The sequence below is a fragment of the Coccinella septempunctata genome, chromosome 5 (assembly GCF_907165205.1).
Source record: "Coccinella septempunctata chromosome 5, icCocSept1.1, whole genome shotgun sequence".
Lineage (NCBI taxonomy): Eukaryota > Metazoa > Arthropoda > Insecta > Coleoptera > Coccinellidae > Coccinella > Coccinella septempunctata.
Genome location: NC_058193.1, coordinates 31,452,076 through 31,472,584, shown reverse-complemented (window position 1 = coordinate 31,472,584; position 20,509 = coordinate 31,452,076). Strand labels below are relative to the sequence as shown.

The window sequence follows — 20,509 nt, the reverse complement described above, 5'->3', positions numbered from 1 at the left end:
AAATTCCCATGAAGAACAAATTTCTGTAATTCAAGACTATTTTAAGTTCCCCGTCCATGTTTAATATCAGCGAGAGCGACATCATCGCCCATAAGGCGGATTCCGTTCAATCCCCAATGAGGCATTTCGAGATCGTATCAGTACGGTAATTTATCACTGGTAAAACATTTATTCGACGTCACCTGTACAGTGTTGGAGAAGAAACATTTTCCAACTGCCCTTGTACATAATTTCGTAAGTCCCGCCATCTAGGTTTGAACACTGAAAGTTACCTCAGGGGGTGCAGATTCCTTTTTGCTTCGGATCGCCAAGCAAATTAGTTCAAAAGAATTCTGATAGGTAGCGCCACACAATTTATAATACTCAAAGTCCTACATCGAATATACGGGGGCTAGTGAATAAGGTTTCGCTCCTAAAGAATTACAATAAGAATTTCTCCTAAACCATGGCTGTTGTAAAACCATTGTAAAACCAAAAGTAGGGTTTTTCACTTTTATTTCCCTGCAAAATTAATCACAATCACAGTATTCTATCAAAATGTAAATTATGTTAATACTCTGAATTATTATAAGTTCCCAAAAAGGGCGATCCGACAAGCAAAAATTTTGTAATATGTAATATCTTTGAACAAACCCCACCGGGGCATTCCAAAATCGCAATTTGTCTCTGGGAAAACATTTATTCGACGTCATCTGTACTGCTTTAGATTCCATATCGAAGATTATAATCTCTGGCTCATATATTCTCAGTTGCGCCCTGTATATTTATCGAAAGGAATTCGATGTGGAACTTTGAGTAATGTACAAACTGTGGCACCACCTATCAGAATATTCCTGAACTAAATGGTATGGCAATCCGAAACAAAGAGGAATCTGCATATCATAGAGTTACCTCATACGGTAGTTTTCAACACTCAAACTTAGATGGCGGCACTTACGAAATTATGTACAGGGGCAGTTAGGAAATGTTTTGCCTCTGATGCTGTAACGGTGACGTCCAAAAAAAATCTACCAAATTTGTATACACGGCGGCAATTGAAAATTTTGCTCCTTCCTCTCAACAAGAGGATTCACGTGTGAGAGGCAATCGATGGATATGTCAGATGTACAAATAAACTCCAATTTTACAAGTATTTATTCTTTGACATAAATATATTAACATTGGTCTCTTATTTCTAAAATACGTCCAAACTATAATACATCATGTAAATGTTCATAAAGAACAAAGATCGAACGACTATGTACAATAATTGAACTAACAAAATAAATAATAGATAGGAATAGAAATCGATAAAGGAAAAAGATTCAAATTACAGCTTTCCACTGCACAAGTGCTCTTTGAGAATCAGGAGCCAGACCAAACGGTTTTGTGTTATCAGGTGCTACATATTGGTTCACTTGGTAATCCAGCAGTACGTCGTATTTGAAAACATCCCTACCCAATTGCTGTCAAAAAATAGAAAAAATTTCAAAGCCTTGATCATACATATGCATATGAGGGATGAGTTGAACAATTTAACAAGTTTATATTATTCACCTGGGTAAGAGGGCTAGTGTTAACAGTCAGTATGCCTTCAAATCCTTTAATTTTAGCTAGCTTGTATACTTCTTCTTCCATAAATTGTATCACAAGAATGTTTTCTCTCGATGTCAAGGAACTGTGGGTACCCATCATATGACAATGGAGGGTCTTGTTCTGATCTTTAGGAAGTTTGGATTTCCTGAAAACGTTTGAGATTGTAGAAATTCTCACGAAGATCTCCAGAAAAAAATACAAAAAATGTTTGCATCTCAGAAAGTATTCTTCAAAAGACATTCATATTTATCGAGATAAAGACAAATAAAACGTTATCTTAGAGCCAAAAGTAACTATTTTTCTTGAAATTTAGTGGGGGAAGTCTTTAAGAATAATTGAATGAATACCTGATGGGCCCCTCAACAAAGTCCAAGAACTCGAAGATCTTGATCAGCCCAGAGTCAATCTCAACCTCGGGTTCATCCACTAGGTCGAAGTTGATGCAGGCTGCAACAACCTTTTGGTATTCATTTTTCACGATGAAGCTTAGACCTTTCTCCACCAAAGGATCCCAAATGTCACTTAGGTACTTTCTGTAATCGTTTTCAGATATTTCCGATAGAATCCACTGTTCTAAATCGGCTTTTCTGTAGAAACTCTCAGTTATTATCCTGAAAATGAAGAATTAAATAGAGGAAACTGAAATAAACAGTGTCCACTTTGATTTTGTTACTTGGTAAAAATTTTTTCATTCATTAGTAATGATGTAAAATTAGGCTAAAATATGAAAAAATTACATACGATATGACCAATTCCTTGTCGGAAGGTTTGCAAGAACGTGCTGTGAACTGTGGTGGTTGTATATTAACCACTGTCCCTGCTGTCATCCTCTCCAAAACCTCTCCGAGATCCAGGGCTGCTATAAAATCGCTTATACCTGAAATGAGAAGTGTGAAGGATCATTTAGGTATAACAATACGAACGAAATCCCTACCGATCCTGAAGCCCTTTTCATTCAACTTAGTTATAGTGTAAATGGAGTTCAAAGAATTCCCTCCAAGGCTGTAGAAGTTCGCGTCAACTGTTATAGCTGCTCTTGCGGCCCTGTTTAAAACTGCCGCGACAGTCTCAAAGAGTACCTTTGCTGCTTCCATCTGATGGGGTGGCACCCCTGTGTAGTCTATGTCGACCTGGTACTGATCATCATCTGCGGAATATATACGTAGTGAATTTCTTGAAGGTGTGAAGGAAATGGTTTCTCTTACCATTATTGTTTGTATTTTCGTACATTTTTAGCAAGGATTGCCTGTCTATTTTTCCGTTTACTAAGAGAGGAATAGCGTCGACTAGTATCACCTGTGGAATCATGTATGGTGTGAGCTTTTTCCTCAAATAGGCTTCTAGCCAACTCTCGCTCACGAGTTGTCTGGTGGTGACGAAAGCTAGGAGTGCTTGGCTCATCTCACCGGGCTTGTAGCAGAGAACCACGGCTTTATCCACTTCTTCTATGGAGGATACTGCTTTTTCCACCTCCGTCAGATCAACCCGGTGACCACGAATTTTAACCTAAAAGGGATACATTTAAGATAAAAGGATCTTCAGTGTAATCTTTCACGTGTCACTCTTATGGTGCAAAGAGTTGTTTTTTCTTCAAATTCACGGAACCTTTACCTGTGAGTCTGTTCTGCCCTCATACATTAGAACACCCCTTTCCAGTTTTGCAAAATCTCCAGTCCTGTATAGTTTTGCGTAAGTAGGGTCGATAGCAAGTGGATTGTCGAGGAATTTTTCTGGATCTCTGCCGTTGATATAGCCAGATGCAAGGTTTAAACCCGAAACGTACAACTCCCCAATTTCTCCTGCTTTCACTGGGCGAAACTCAGAGTCCAGAAGGTAGATGATGGTATTGTCGACAGGAATACCTGGTTGGAAACAAAAACTTGACAGAAGATGGTATAAAAAAGCGAAACTCTTTTAGTCGATGTAAAAAAATTAGGTAATTTAGTCATTTTAGTTGAAAAATGTAAATCATCCTAGAGCCCTTTGGTCGCAAGTCGAAAACGAGACATTTATCGGCAGTTTTAACCGTAGGCCAAGGGAAAACAGTTTTCCACAAGCTCCAGGACACAAAATTGCAATTGTACATCCATGTATTTCCAACTTACCTATAGGGACCTTCTCTATGGATTTCATTTGATCCAACCCCTTGATAACGTAGTATGTAACGTCACCCATGATTTCAGTGCTGCCATAAAAATTGCAGAGGCGATGTTCATTTTCAGGGAAGTACTTATAAAAGTCCAAGGCTGCACTCTTCACCAAGGTTTCTCCTGAACACACCCACGTTTTCAGTTTGGACAGTATTCCATCTTTTTTCTGAAAAAAAATCACTCTAATATACCCCTCAACTACAATTGAACAATTGATTTGTAAGGGAATATCCGTTTTCTTGCCAAACTACTGACCTGACGAGTTGGACTTTTCTGAAGAGGAAATTCAAAGACCTTTGAAATCAGGTGCCACAATTCAAATTCTTGGGGATGTAGCGCCCTCTCGTAGAGGGTTGCATTTTTAAGGCTTTCAAATAACTTATGAATAATTTTGAACCCGTTTCATTGAATTTAGCTAATCATTAGACAATGAAAAATATCAGGGGTGGTTCCGTTTTTTTCACTGGGACATTCTGCATATGAATTTATAGCAGAGAACATTTGAATGAATATTTATCGAAGTGAATTTAAGTTGCGAAAGCTGTGAAATACATAATTAATTCATTATTTCGCGATTATTCAATATTCCCCAACACGCTCTAGATCGACACCATTTTTAAAGAATAAGGTTATGTCGCGTGGCAAAAGTCCACCATTTTGATATAAATATTCGAGTTCGAGAAAATCGTTTGAAGGGGGGAAAATGTTTTCCGTCAATCATTTTTGCAAGAAGTGAACGCTGGATCGTTCATAGTACAGTTTGACAGTTCGGGGTCACATTTATACTACACCTACTGACTGACCTTGAGGGTCAGACAGTTGGGACTGAATCTGGTTCCTTCTACGTACTCACCTGTATTTCTAGAAACATCAGAATCGATCTCAACAAGGATGGCACCAAAACCAATCTTTCAACCTGAAAGAGATACATACTTTTGAATTTGGCGAACCTTTCTAGAACAAAGCGCAAAGGCCCAGTCATGTTGATATTCTTGCCTAGTGCACTTCTAGATTTTTAATTTTGTGTTTTGCGAAACTAGTTGTATGAGACAGTGGCGTAACTGCAGATCTAGACTCGCAAAGGTGAACATGGATATGCATGAAAGGACACAGGTGACGATGAAGAAATTATAATATATTGCAGCGCAATCCTTGCACCAGGAAAACGCTTTCAACAGTCTGGTATAATGAATATCTTTATTACGGTAAGAATCGAGAAACAGTTCCTCAATATGAAAGATATTCTTTAGCCTGTAGGTTCATTATGAATAAATAATAAATGATAAAATAAATTTTTGTCGAACATCAAAAAAAATTTCATCAAATTTTTTCGAATTTTGATATAATTTTTCAATAGAAACCACGAGAAAGGGACACTGTTTGAGTGTGCAAAAATGTTTTAAAATTCCATTGGTTTCAATGTGTCAGCGTGAGGTTTTTGGGATTCATTTTATACCTATTCATATAATCGAAATATTTCCAATTTCAAGAAGGGAAGGGAGTGCCTGCGAACTTTTTGTGATAGTACTCGAAGATTAAATCGAAATAAACCGAAAAAATTTTGGAATTAGAAAAAATTTCAATATAAAAAAATTTTCGTGTCTATTTTCCATTTTTATGAAATATTTTTCTCGAAAGAAGCTACTAGAATGAGCGAAAACATTCAGATTCAAAACAAGAATTTGATTTTTCGCTTCTGCCTAATTTAAAATTATTATTTGAAAATAATGTATTCTTCAGTTACCGAAAATTAGTTATAATATAATTGAAATGGATACCTGAACTTTAAGAGTACGTTGAATATTCATGCTTGAATTTATCATTTATTTTGAATTCGATTAGAGTTATTTTCAGCAGAATATTTAATAGTGATCATCGTTCTATGGTGTCATGCATTTTTTTCAAGTCTGAAAGTTCAAAATATGATGGTGATCAAATATCCCTTATTAACTTGCAGTATGTGAAAAATTTCGAGAACTGTATCAACTCCAATGGGTCAGCATAGAGGTTTGATGAAAATTTCGAAAAATTTGTACGACTTGAATGATCGAATACAAATGTGCTCTTTGAAAATTCCCGATTTTCTAACTTTTAATTAGTTGAACATATGCAATAGAAGATATGAAAATATTTCTAGATCGTCTCCATATTTTAATATTATTCCTAAAAATGTGATGGTTATCGAATAATCTGTCTTTGTGTGAAAAATATCGTGGAATGTATCAACACTAATGTGTCAGCGTAGTGTATTTGTCTAAAATTAGAAAAAATATCTATATGAACCACTTGACATGATATAATATTAGTTTCTTTTGCAAAAAATTTTCATATGCAACTGTTTTACGAAATGTGAAAACTCTTCACTTAGTGTAAATTATATATACTGCAACCCTGCAATCAGCAGCCACGAAATTTTTTGTCATAATCCAAATTTTACCTTATACTTCTCCAAGGCTTCTATCAATCTCTCAGGATCTTTAGTGACTTCCTTGGGTATGACAAGCAGAGACAATCCTTTCATCAGTGGTCCCCAAATTTCGGAAATGCTATCGACAAACGTCAGGGCTGTTTTGAACACACACACTTTTTCAGTATCGCTGTAGGGAAAAGCTTTGAATTGCCAGTTCAGTCGGTTCAGGATCACCTTGTGCGGTAGTTTCACACCTATGAAAAGTTCCGTTATGAAGTTTCTGTATCTGCGAAATGTTCAGCGGAAAATTGGAAAACCTACCTTTAGGTACACCGGTGCTACCTGAAGTGTACAAGGCAATGGCCAGATCACCACTTTGATGCTTGAGCCGTTCATTTTTCTTGAGCCCCAAGTCTGATTCTTTACTCGACTTTGACCACAGCTCATCGACTGGAAGTTTGAAGGCGTCTGCATAATAGTCCGAATCTGAAAACAATAGTTGTCGATGTATTTATTGTCACTCTTGAACGTAAGGTTGAGTCTTGTAGTCCTTACTGTAGGTCAGTATCAAAGAAGACCTTCAGATTTTCTGTCCCCAGTTGGGCTAAATAAAAACAATTCGAAATATTTGAGTTTATAAATCGATTTCCTACAAAATTTGGCCTTTCGAGGATAACAAGTTGGCGCAATTTTATTTGCAAAACACGTTCTGCCAACTTAATGGTGCAAAGTCACTTGTTTCGCCAAGGCTATTCAGAGTTATTGGGGTAAAAGTTGGTTGATTGCCTGCAATCACCAGAAATGGAGCTGTTGGCCTCTAAGAAGTCTCGATTTAGCATATTTGGTCTATGCCATCCACAATCCTCGAGCTCATGACTCTTTGAAATTGAGCTAAATGAAGTGGTTATTGACATTAAAAAAAATATTTTCAGTTTTATCTGATTTAAGAAGCATAAACACGATGCAGTTCATAAGGGAAATCCTTGAGTAAAATTTGGTCGTTTCATTATCCCTGTATACCCCTCTTATTCCTTAATATTCCAAAATATCCCTTTCATATACGTAGCTTTCGATTTTCTTCTTCCCTTTGATGGACCTTCATATCGTCAATCATCATTCACTGGCTCAATTTCACGGGCCAAAGCCTCGTCAAATATGCTTTGACGACTTGATGAAGCCGTTCTTATCTCGTATGGAAAACACTCAAAATCGATAGGCACTTATTATTCCTCCTGATCCTGATACCAATAAAAACGATACATCAAATGAAGTGGCGTTAATAATCTTTCAGCTGATCGAGTTATGAACTGGATGGGATAAAAGTTTAAGCATTTGCAATTCAATCATTCTTTTGTTGTGGATCTGAAGGGGTTTTAATTTTTCAACGTTCAACAACTAGGTTGTAAGTTGTTCAATACTCATTCATTATCTTTGGTGTTTATTTATGTATAACTATAGAATAAAATGTTCCAAAGTTTTCAACAATTGCAATGCAAAGTTTATCGAAAGGTAATCATAATCCACGATTAATCAAATAAACAAGATTCTGTCAGAACATAATTCTTCTCCAGCTTATCTTTCCTCAAAATCTAATCATGAATTTTCATCATTCCAGTTGTCGGTGCCAGAAATTCAACGGTTTAAATGACACCATCCATCAAAATTAAAACGTTCATGAATATTTCAGACCTCCTAAATCAATACAACCACCATTGAAACTATAATAATATGCGGTAGCAATTATTATGATTTTGACTAATTAAATTTATTCTATTGTGTTAAAGGATACGTTACCAAATCATTCGAAGGTTGATGATGAAAATTACACATGTTTACAATCATGTGCACATATCATAATATGCAGTTTTTGACATGGCGTTATCGAAACTGAGCTGAATACTTTGATTCATAATTAAATTATAAGAGGTGAGCTAATCTCCTGCTTAATATAATATCATGTATTATTATGACAGTACAGGGTATCCCAAATTTTCTGATTTTATGCTGTTTTTGGTAATTCTAGACTAGATAAGTAAAAACTTTGGGAGGAATCTTGGGCAAATTTTCGTGAAAAGTCCATCAGTGGAAACCGTTTCACGATATCTTCATTTGCCACAAAGATATAACCAAATTTTGATATTTTGTTGATTTCGAATACCTTCTTCATTTTAGAAAATATCTAAACACGATCAAAACTATCTACAGGTTTTTGTCTGGGAATACTACACTATTCATTTTGTTTTAATATTTTTTACTATGGGGAAAAAAAATTGTTTATTGGGATACACTCTACATATTTGAAGGTTTTTAGGTGTGATTTGTGTGCGATCGTTCGAATTGATAAGGTAACAAATGGATTTGAGCGGTTAAAATTGATGAATGTATGTAAATAGCGATGAGATAAGTGAAACCACCTTCAACATTAGAATTCACATGTTTTCTGCCACTTTCGAAGCAGCAGAACGTATTATATTTCAATCTAGTCATTCCAAATTGGTGAAAGGAATAGAAAATACTCTGTGAAAAGCAAAAACAACAGTTCCACAATGAATGACAAGAATTGTTGTAGAATATCTCACCTTCGTCGAAAATTACTATTGCAGGCTTAGCCTCTCTCACAATATGTTCAATTCTTGCACCTGGAAAGGCGTGGTCCAGGGGCAGGTAAGCAGCTCCAGCTTTCCAGATGGCAAGCAGGACCAGCACCAGACGATCAGTAGGCAGCAAATTCACTGCCACCAAATAATCTCCATCAAGATTTCTCTGAAGCTTCTCTTGGATGATCGTGTTTTTGATAACCCTCGCGAGCTTGTTGGTGATGATATTCAGCTCGGCATATGTGTGTTTCAGGGTGTTTTTGTCACCTGGAGAAATATTATTATGCAAAACTAGTTTTCTCTTCGAAATCATTTTTTGTTTTATTTTTCTTTTAAGAAAGAAACAGACTAGGATGCTGTCTTCGAGTGATGAAAATGATTTGGATAGCAAAAATGGTAGTAACGAAATTTGGGTTAGTCTTAGTCTTATGACTTGGTTAACAGTTTATTGGGGAGCACCTGATTGTGCCTAAACTAGTCTCAGTCGAAGAAGAGTGCAGTTGGATCATTCTATGTATCCACTCTACTCACCATCTTCAAAGATCAATGCAATTTTATCGGCTATGTTTGAGTCTGAAAGAGTAGATTCTATGATGTCGTTGATATATTCAGGATTATAACGTCTTGTAGGCCCTTTCAAAATGGAGAACTGCGGTAGGGACCCCATAGTCTGAAAAACAATAATCGACTTAAAGAAGTAATATACATAGGTAATAGATTAGGATCCAACATTTTTGAAATTTAAATTTTGATATTTTATTGTCACAATGGATTCCCTGATTGATAGGAATCACGTATAAATTTCAAGTTATCTGGATCATGTTTTATACAGGTGTTCTTTCAGGAAAAACTGGGATATTTTAAGGTGTTTTCATCATATTCTTTTTTCACTTTATCAAGCTTTTGTTCTCTGAAATCGATTAGGTATAGTAGGCTGCGGATGGTGACTTTTGTGCTAAAACTTAAACCTTCTAGCTATGAAAAACTCCTAAGCAGTTTGGTCAAATCTAATAACCTACATCACAGTTAATACGCTATCCCTTAAAAAAAAATTTCCTCAAAACCGTATTGCAGTTATCTTTCCATTCTGTAAGTGTTACTTGTTTTTTATTAACAACATAAAGAGTAAATATTCGCAATCAGAACCCTTGAGTCATAATCAATCACAAATTTCAATTCTCATGATGTTTTCAACATTTGGAAGCAAGAGCTGAAATGATGTGAAGAAATTTTGCAATCATTCTGTTGAGTACATGTACCCTGTGAGCACTTGAGAAAGTATATTCTTAGCGTTAATATTTTCCTAATTAAATTTCAAATTACGTTAGCTGCATTCAACGTTCAATAACATGTACCAATTGTTGTTATAGCCTCAAGGATTCAACTACTACGAACTTTTTCGATAAAATTTTAACCTCCTTTAGACAATCATATATTTTCATATTTCTTATTTGATTGACACGCTTTGCTTATTTACTTATGGAGGTATGAAATTAGTGGCTTAAACTATTACATCAATTTATTATTAGTACACTTCCGACAGTATATTGACCTAGACCTAGAGTTAGCAGTGTTATGAAGCGATAAAATATGTTTCTCTAGGTTATATTCGACCGTGGGTTATTTGTTAGATTTAATCGCAATTTTTTTTTGGTTGATCAACGGACAATCAAATTTTTGAAAGTATGGGACGCATGGAGTATAATGCGTTACGAAAACTATTCAAAATCAGATAAACTGAAATTAAAATATTGGTACAATTTAATTAATCTTGTAGATACACATAAATATGTATTATTTTTTAGATATTCCAATGCTTTACATGTGCCAACACTTTACATGTGTGCCTTAGATATGTGTTTTCTCAATGAAGAGACATGCCAATATTTTTCTAATATATGTTATAGTATGATATAGGATTTGATTACATTACATATACAGTACAGTACAGTGAGACTTTGACTAGTAAAAATATTTCAACAGTAGACTCGTGAGGTCAAAAGAAACACTTTTTTTCTATACAATTTTTTCCGATTCGGCCCTGATAAAAAGATATGGCCATTTAAAGTTTTCCTAATGAGCTATGCCACCCCTGAAGAAACAAAATTCCCTTCAGAAAAACAAGCTTAATATATGACACTACACATCAGTGGATCTTTTGAAAAGAGTTGGAATTTTCCGAATATCACTGATATTTTTTATTTTTGAACATCAAATTACTCGAAAACGGCGTATTACATTAGAAAACATGAAGAATACTTTTATTTTACAAAACAAATATTCATTAGATAGCTTCCAACTTAGTTTCAAGAGTTGGGTTCTTTGAATTTTTGGTATTTTTATGGTACGTAATGGTCATAATCAGAAAACTAGAGGACGTCGGTGATATCTTGTGTTCGAAAAAGATTCATCAAATAAATAAAAAACTATATTCCGAAATTCATTTCATTCGATGAAACCGTTTGTGAAATAAAACTGAAAATAAAAATTTTTTTTCACAATCATGTAGTAGTTCAAGTCAAACATTGCATCTATTTAAAATTCCATGTTTTAAAGCACGATTTTTGTTTCGGCAGTTGCGTTCAGAATTGCTCAGGCAAATAGTCAATGCTCCGGTTTAAAATCTGCTGGAGTCCACAGCTATATTAATTCGCGACATTATTAATAATAATTTCCCTTTCATCTAAATAGGTTTCGCTCAATCCATTCAATTACGTCATGAATTCAGGTCACAAATACGAAAAATTCGCCTACGAGGGCAAGAATATGTCCGTCTATTACGCTGATTTTTGACTTGCTCAAAATATATTACCAAACGAATAATATGAAACTTTTCCTGAATACGAACGCTCCAAGCATAATTGACTGAAAGTATTTCAAGGTGATTTTGCATGCATTCACCCTACAGTGGAGATAGTGAGAACAATAATTCATGCTCAATTTTATCATCACATATTGAAGAGAACATTTCAGTTAGCCTACTTGTAATTACATAGGTTGTAAAATTTATTCTCATTCTGTGGACTGTACAGAGAGCGATTAAAAATTAGAAGTGCTCCCTACTTATGCATTTCAAGGCTGCTGAAGTTGTCGTAAGGAAATTTTTTTCTTTGGCGAGGGAAAGAACAGATTCGTACTGAACCTTTCACCTACATGCCCCATTGACAATTTCACAAGCGAAGCACGACCCAAAATTGAAAAAAAAAATCTTACGACAGAGTCAATCACTGAACTTCAACTTCGATCCACCTAAACCTATAGAAAACAAAAATCATAACACCATGGAAACATTTTGGAAGATCAGTTTTGTTGAGGATTTCTTGAATAGTGAGAGGATCAATCTTCCTCCTTAGGAAGAACCTTTGTAACGGTTATCCTTCTTTAAAAGTGATATTTTTTCGATATTTGAAACTGGTCTCTTAATCTCCTCTGCTTCGAAATTTTCTACATGTTATTACTGTACTGACAAAAATAATTATATTTTATTTATTTACGCTCCTTTTTTTAATTTCGACCTCCCTTTGATTGTGATAAGACATTATCTCCCTCATAAGAGGGAGAAAGAAAGAAGAAAAAGAAAATATATAGCTCTCAGAGGAAATTGCATTTTATTTTTATCTCAGAAAGTATTTATCGCAGATAAAAACTTAAGACAACATTCTTACTGTGAATTATGTGGTAATTACGAAAGTGATTTTTAATTTGAAAAAAACAATTGGAGTACCATTTTTTCACCAAATTTGTTCTGACAGAGATCTGTACGGACGCCACTGGTGAATATATAAAAAATAATTTAAACTTGGAAAAAATTGCTGCAATGCTTACTCATAACCTAAAACTAAAAAAAAACGTTCACGGTTTCAAAAATATTCCCGAAAAAACAACTTCCAACAGCCTCTATCTCAGAAACAATGCATCAGAGACCCAGTTCATAGAATCTTTGTATCATAAAATCATCTGAGTAATTACTTAGATGATTCGGCATCTAATTAGATGACGAATTTAAGGAACCTTATTCTGAAACAACCTGTATAACTCCCTCAATAGTTTTTAGAGGCAATGCAGGGGTCAACATTTTGGTGGACTTTTCCAAATGACCTTTTGTTAAAAATCCTCCTGACCTAATTTTATTGCATTAACCAAACAGGGTGTTCCTAAATTGGAGGTACAATTAAAAAGAGGAGATTCCTTGAGTGATTTCAAGAAAAAAAATTCTAAACATGGGACCACAAACGATTTGTTTTCGAAATACAGGGTGTTAAATACATTTAAAATGTTTTCTCTTATAGTATCTACACTTCACAAGATATTCAACCGAAATTTGGCATGAATGTTAAAATTGATAGTTCACTCCATTTGACATGACAGTTTCGATAGCAAATCTACAGGGTGATATTTTTTTGGAACACTGTCCCCTTTTTTCATCGAGAACTTTTTTTGGTAAGCCACTGTTGATTTGAAAAATTGTAAAAAGAAACTTTGTTGTTATACTAAACTTTATGGTTTCTTGTAGTTTTGTCGTATATACTACCGATTTCGAGAAAAAAAATTCGAACGATTGTCTCGAAATTCTCAGAAAAAAGTGTCATAAAAATTGAGGAATTGTGGTGAATAAATTCATTGTTAGTTTTGACACATTAACTGACAAATTTAACTCGGTATTTCTAATAATAAATGTGTCTTCACAACCAATTCAAAAATTCAAATTTTGACACTCTGTATCTCGAAAACGAAACGTTTGCGATCCTACGTTAGTGGGACTTTTTTCCTTAAAATCACTTAAGGAATCTTTCCTCCTCGTTTGTACCTCCAAATCTTCAAAGGAACACCCTGTATATTGACTTTCCTGTAGGTTCTAATAAGTCCTTGTTGCAAAAACAACCTACGGCGTCATAACAATAGGAACGTCAAACGAAGCGTAATCCGAAGTGCAAAAAGCGAGTCGAAAATATCCAATAACAATAACTGGCGAAATCGTTATTGACCCATTTCGGAAATTTTAATTTCCGTCTTTTAGCGCTCTTTTGTCCTTCGTCTTGCCCAACCGAGGCAGCCTTCATTGCTGCAACTCCTCTAACCGTCGTATATGAGCCACGCTTGGTGGCTTCTGTGGTCTTCCATTGTGGCGGTCATAAAGAAATCACGAAGAACCTGCGACCATGAGGATTTCGCATTTTTTCCCACCGGGGTTATACAGGTGTGTTGTCATTATCTGTGCAGGAAGTGCCATAACTGAAGTTGTCCAGAAATGATCGCTTTTTATGGTGTTCCCTTGTTCTTGGAGTTGAAAGTGAACGTTTGGTACTTTCTTTCAATTATCTTCGCAGCTTGAAGCATTCTTCGATGATTGTAACAATACTGGGTCGAATATTGGTTGTTAGAAGTCAATCGGAAGACTTTTACTTCAGAAAATTAAATCGAAAAATAAGATTATCCAAACGTTGGCAATGTGTCTTGTACAAGAGTTTCATAATTCATAACGAGCTTCTGAAAGAACCCATTTCCATATAAATAGGGTCTTTGAGAAAGACAAAATTAGACATAATTTTGATTTTTGTCGCCACTTTCGTAGTCACAGCCATCTTGAATTTTACCCTTAAAATAGTCTTTGCTTTTTCATCTCAGAATCAGGTCATACAAAAATCACTGAATTTTTTTACACTGGAGTTTAAGATGTACGAAACCTCATAAAGAGCTACCTATTTTGGAGATGGACCGCTTTTTACTGGCTACAATATTTTTGCAACCACCGCATATTTGAATCCCATTCAATCGAAAACCTCTCTCGTCCCTTGCAATTTTTTTTTATAAGGAAAATCTAAAAAAGTAATTGACAAGTATACTCCATTCACATTTATTTTAGCAGTCGGTTGGCCATGAAATAATTTTCTCAAGTTTTTGTAACTAGAACGGAGTAAGGTTGGAACTCATAAAATGTTGTTGATGTCATAACGCCGTTGCCACATCTAATATCAATTTTTATTACGAAAATGCCGAAAGTGATTGAAAAAAGAGACAGGGTTTCAGGAAGTGCTATTCAGAATTCAGGTCCGCTCATTCAAATAGTTATACCCTGATATTCTAGAATCCACAATACGTCAGACGGTAGCGAACATATTCAATGTAAGAAAATTTATATAATGTTTCATCTGAATCTAAACGACTCATATTTCAGCTGAATATTTCCACAATCAGAAAGATTGTGAATGAAGAGGATGACGAAGAATTTTCTTCTATTGGGAGACCCAAAAAAGTGGTGGCATTTGAGAATTTTATGTTTGATTGAAGTAATGTGAAAAGTTTACTACAGGATACAGGATCTATTTTTCATTTGACTTGTCCTATACATTGTTAATGTCTTAAGGTACCAATAAATACCTAATTATTATTATTATATCAATGTATTAACATGCTCAGCCACAAATACGCGCCAGTTGTTCTGTAAATTGTTTATTCATGTGAAATTTTTTGTTCAAAGGTGAAGTTCATCTTGACTTGAAACTTCCTTTAATTCCTTTTACTTTTATTGATGCAAGATGATTTTTGTTGAAGAATTTAACATTCTTGTAATTATCTGTAAATTCTTTTGGGAGATATCCATTCCCAACCACTACATCATATATGCATTTCATTTTCGGGTTAATATTTTTGAAATCTACAACTGATGTAACGTATTCACACTTTAGCCAAAGAAGATAACGAACATTAACTCTCGTCAAGCTAGTGCATATTATGATATTACACCGATCTCTTGTATTTTCCATGCAAATAACTGGATTTGGTATGCCTTCAATCAGTTTGTATAAACTTCAATTATGTACGTCACATATTTTCCGAAGAGATTCGACATTGTGATAAAATACGTAATTAATTAGACATTCACGTAGAACGGGCAACATAGCGTTGATTTAAAACCAAAAAATGTTTTGACAAGCGTCTTAACCCCACATTTTCGTACTAAACAGAGTGAAATGTGTCAAATTTCCATGGCCAACTGACTGCTAAAATAAAAGCGAATGGAGTATAGAATTCCATACAAATCTCGAAATAACATTTTCGAACTTTTCACTTTTCTCGAAAATCTTGCTCATCTAATTATATTCTTACTCGTATAAATAAAAATCTACTCTCAAAATCGCTCTACGATGTTTTGAATTCCTTAATTAGATTATCCTTCACAGTAATAATTGAGCATTCTTCTGACTGCGCCACTGATTCACCGTTCATTCAATATTCGTATTGAGTAATTGCAATTGAAAATGTCCTCATAAAGCACACCGAAGACATGACATTTTCCATTTTTCGCAACATCAAGATATCGTGAAATCGCACGGTATCTATAAATCGACATAATAATACCATATCCATAGACGGAACACATACATTTTATTGAAAAAGTTGAAATATTAAAGAGTATAACTGCTCTTATGTCTTATAAACTTGAACTGTTTATTGTGAATCACTTTCGATAAAGTGTTCGAGGGACAGTTTTACTACCACAATGTATCGAGATCGAATGGAGATCAATCAATAAAAAAAAACTTTGATATTTTCTGGGTGGAAGAGCTAAATCGATAGACCATAATTTTCATGTCCACAGCTTATTATCGAGATCGTTCACTTTCATTTTGAAAGAATAATAGAATGTAAAATATCACTTGAAAATGGAAAAAAGTCTTAAAATTTGTATTCGAACAATTTGAATAATATCTCTATTTTTTTGAAGTACTCAAAAAACCTCCAGAATTGAAGGAATATATTCTTCCTGTTTCTGAAATTCCTTGGAAAAATTCCGACGATTGAAACCAGAGGTAGAAGTTGAAAAAATCGAAGATCAGATACAGTTTGTACTGAAAAATTATTAAAAATGATGAAAGAAAATGGCAATAAAGAGGATCCTAGAGTCGTTTCAAAAAAACGTAATGAATTGAACGAAGAATTGTTATACTGAAAAAAATTGCGATATTCAACTCAATAAAAATATTGAAAAAAGTTTCAAAAAATCAGTCAAATATCATTTATTCCAACAAAAAAGAATGAATATTTGAAACATAATCTTTAAAACCAAACTTCTCCATTTTTTGGAAAATCGAAATCGTTGTACCATAGTTTTCAATGTCCACAGCTTTTTATCGAGATCATTCACATTCAATTTGAGAAAAGATTCTAATGTAAAACACAACTTGAAAATGGAAAAACTCCCCAAAATTTGTATTCAAACAGTTTGAATAATATTTATATTTTTTTGTACTTCAAAAGCTTCCTGTACCTATATTTGTAGAAGGACATCCAATTGGAGGAATATATTCTTCCTGTTTGTGAAAATTTTCGAAAAAATTTCGACATTTTGAAACCAGAGGTAGAAACAATTTTTATATTGAAAAAATTGCGATATTCTAAAGATAAATTGGAATTGATTTATTCTCTATAATCTACGATTACCAAGAATTAGGATTGAGCAGCAGAATCGTTTTCATTGACAGACGCAAAACTCTATAAAAATATTGAGAAAAGTTTCGAGAAATGAGTGAAATATCATTTATGCCAACAAAAAAAATTAATATTTGAAACATAATCTTTAAAACCAAACTTCTCCATTTTTAGCATCAATAAATGCGTAATTATTGCGAAATAGTCAAACAAAACTTTTGAAAATACCTACTTCAAAATTGCTGTTCTAGAAACACTAAAAACTTTTTTAGAAATTAAATGCGGAAATACAAAAATGAGGGGCAAATTGCTCTGCAACTTTTCATACTGCCTTTTTCATTTCATAGCACGAAAATATTTATAATTGAAAAGATCAAAGTTAAGCCTGAAAAATATTTCGCAAAAATATACTTTGGACCAAAATATAAGCTTATCAAATCGAATTTTGGATAGGACAAAGTTGCGAAGCAGTTTGGTGTGATAGGCCGCTCATCCGTCCAATAAATTACTCAAATCAAATAAGCCCTGTTTGATTTTTATCGCCTTTATTGAATCCTTTTAGTTCTGCCCGTTCGGTTTCGATTCCGACTTGACGCAGCTGATAAGTTGCGGATCGAAAAAAAATGCCCAAAAAGGACCACCTAGCCTCATTTCTCCCTTAATGATGCCACGAGCACGGCATTTTCTCAGAAAGATCTCGACTAATGGAATAAATTTCCTGGTATCGGAATCTTAAGCGTGCGAGCAGGCAGGATCGGGATTTTTTTAATCGCAACAACTCACCGTCGTATCAACCAATTGACTACTTATTCAGGTAAATCCAGCAGTGACACCGTTGTCGGAGAAGATGCACATTCACCCAATCAATCTCCCTAAGAACAACGATGCGAGCAACACCGTTTGTTTAAAGATCCCAACACTGAATCGACATAGAAAAACGCAGCGTGGCGCGAGGGGGTTCAAATATATATATTATGCGTTTTCAAACGGTGGTATAGAAGGGGGGCAAGTGCATTGCATTATTATCCTTCCATGTCTTGACTTCCATCCATCCCTACTCTGGTTGCAGTGTTTGGGGGAAGGATGTGTTGTCCGGTAACTTGATTAAGAGCAATTAAACTACTTCCTTGATTTCATTAGGTTTGCCAGTTGCCCTTAATCGTAATTCGCTCAATTTAGAGCATAAATGATTCTTAATTCGGCGATCAAATGTTTGGAAGGACTCTCGAAAAGTTTGCCGATAGGATTCGTTTAAATGATTCATATAATAAAAAACCAAATAAAAGCCAAAGGTGCATCAGTTTCATGGTACATTGGAGGACTTGTTAATCATTTTTTTGAGAAATACTTAAATGATTTTGTGTGGTTGATATACTTCAACTATTTCTATTTATTTATACTACTACACAGAGTGAGACTTTGACTCGTAAAAATATTTTAACAGTAGATTCTTAAGGTCAAAAGAAACACTTTCAACCTACATCATTTTTTCAGATTCGGCTCTGATAAAAAGATACAGCCATTTCAAGTTCTCAAAATGAGCTGTGCCACCCCTGGAAAAACAAAATTACCTTCAAAAAAACTAGCTTAATCTGTGACACTACACGTCTGTGAATCTTTTGAAAAGTGTTGCATTCGGTCAAAGTACCCAATTTTTCGAAATTCGCAGATATTTTTTATTTTTGAACAACATCAAATTACTCGGAAACGACGCTTTAAACGAGAAAATATGAAGAATATTTCTTACATTCTTACAATTTTACAGAACGTTCAAATATTGATTAGATAGCGTCCAACTTAATATTAAGAGTTGGGTTCTTTGAATTTTTTGTATTTTCATGAAACGTAATGGTCATAATAAGAAAACTGGAAGACGTGGGTGATATCTTTTGTTCGAAAAAGATTCATAAAATAAATGAAAAACTATATTCCGAAGTTCATTCCTTTCGATAAAACCGTTTGAGAGATAAGTACCTAAATCTAAAAATAACATTTTTTAATGGTTTTTAAACATCCTGTATCTTCCAAAGAAGATTCGAAAAAAATAGTAAAGAAAAAAAGTCTCTTTTGATCTTTGTTGAAATATTTGTACCCTGTATAGATCATAAGTAGCACAAAAATATTAACCATATCATTTCCATTTATACAAAAAAAAATAAATGCAAAAAGAGGATAAAAAATCTAACATCCACACACTAACATTTCAGGAATACCAATTATAATTTAATGGTCCATTAAAATTTTAATTCGAACTTTGGCGAAATCCACTCTATTTGCAATATGAGTTAAAATTATTTTTAACTTATAGTTAAAATTTTATAAGATTTATAGGCTGGTCCAAAAGTAGTGGAATACTATCTTGCTTTTTCAAATGATAATACCAATTTTCAGATCATATTCTGAATCTACATTTGATTTCGTAATAATTCATTCTCGAAAATAATTCATCTGCGTGTTTTTGACGTAGGCCACTTTTCCAAAAAATTTCATTGTTATGATGGTTTTAAGTAGAGTTCATATCTTGAAAACTGTTCGAGATAAATGTATGGTTTTTTTTTTAATTCTCGAAGAACTTTCAGCAAATAATCGACCGATTGAGAAATACAAGGCTCTCAAGGAACGTCAATAATAATTTAATGGATCATTAAAATTTGAATCCTACATTAAACGGTGTATATACCATATATCCCATTAGGGGCCCATGATATTTTCAAAGTTTGAAAACAATTACATTCACTCTACTGATTTTTTTGTGATCAAATATTTCTTCACTTTGTCCTGAATGACTCAGTGTTCATTTATTTTACATTTCCAATTGACGTGTCATATAATTGTTTTTATGACAATATAAATAACTTATAAGTATTATTATTTATTATTTATGAGGGGCTCGAGCACATTAATGCCATATTCCATATTTTTTGAGAACTTTTTGATACAAAATCAAAGTATACTTTTCCCAATAAAACATCTATTTTGAAAAGGAGATTTAAGAATCATTTCATCAGAATTTCATACATTTCAACACTAAATACAAAGTGAACGAAATGAAACAATTATCAGGTATTAATTTTTGGTTCATTATTCCAAAAAACATAAGAAAATATTTCTTATAAATAAATAGAACGAAATTATAACACCTCCTTTAATTTTTTATGTTCCAATTTCAAATGAAGAATAAAAGGAGGTTAAAAATTTTCCTGTACAACTCTTGAATAATTGAATTCACTTCAGAGAAAAAATATAAACCCTTTTCAGAAAAATTCAGACATCAGGGATCAATAAAAATGCCGATGAACGAGTTATGTTCAAAGAAGAAGTATTAAGCACCAGACCGCAGAATTTAA

General features: G+C 34.0%; 1 protein-coding gene across 1 annotated transcript; it reads right to left on the bottom strand.

Moving 5' to 3' along the window:
• Nucleotides 1-1,119: 1,119 nt before the first annotated feature.
• Nucleotides 1,120-18,113, bottom strand: LOC123314209 (mycosubtilin synthase subunit C). Its single transcript, XM_044899347.1, has 14 exons — nucleotides 17,946-18,113; nucleotides 9,264-9,402; nucleotides 8,715-8,999; nucleotides 6,457-6,621; nucleotides 6,163-6,389; nucleotides 4,579-4,641; nucleotides 3,681-3,891; nucleotides 3,187-3,437; nucleotides 2,781-3,081; nucleotides 2,510-2,722; nucleotides 2,317-2,452; nucleotides 1,923-2,186; nucleotides 1,537-1,720; nucleotides 1,120-1,445 (listed from the first exon to the last, which is right to left on the bottom strand). Exons 2-14 carry the CDS (start codon nucleotides 9,397-9,399, stop codon nucleotides 1,305-1,307), a joined length of 2,577 nt encoding a protein of 858 aa, XP_044755282.1. The 5' UTR covers nucleotides 9,400-9,402; nucleotides 17,946-18,113; the 3' UTR covers nucleotides 1,120-1,304.
• Between the last annotated feature and the right edge of the window lie 2,396 nt (nucleotides 18,114-20,509).

Excerpts from the sequence above, each read along its gene's own strand:
- LOC123314209 (XM_044899347.1), bottom strand. The coding sequence starts at position 9,399 with ATGGGGTCCCTACCGCAGTTCTCCATTTTGAAAGGGCCTACAAGACGT. Across the intron at positions 3,082-3,186 it reads AGGGCAGAACAGACTCACAG|GTTAAAATTCGTGGTCACCG; the intron begins GTAAAGGTTCCG and ends TATCCCTTTTAG. Across the intron at positions 2,187-2,316 it reads GACAAGGAATTGGTCATATC|GATAATAACTGAGAGTTTCT; the intron begins GTATGTAATTTT and ends CTTCATTTTCAG.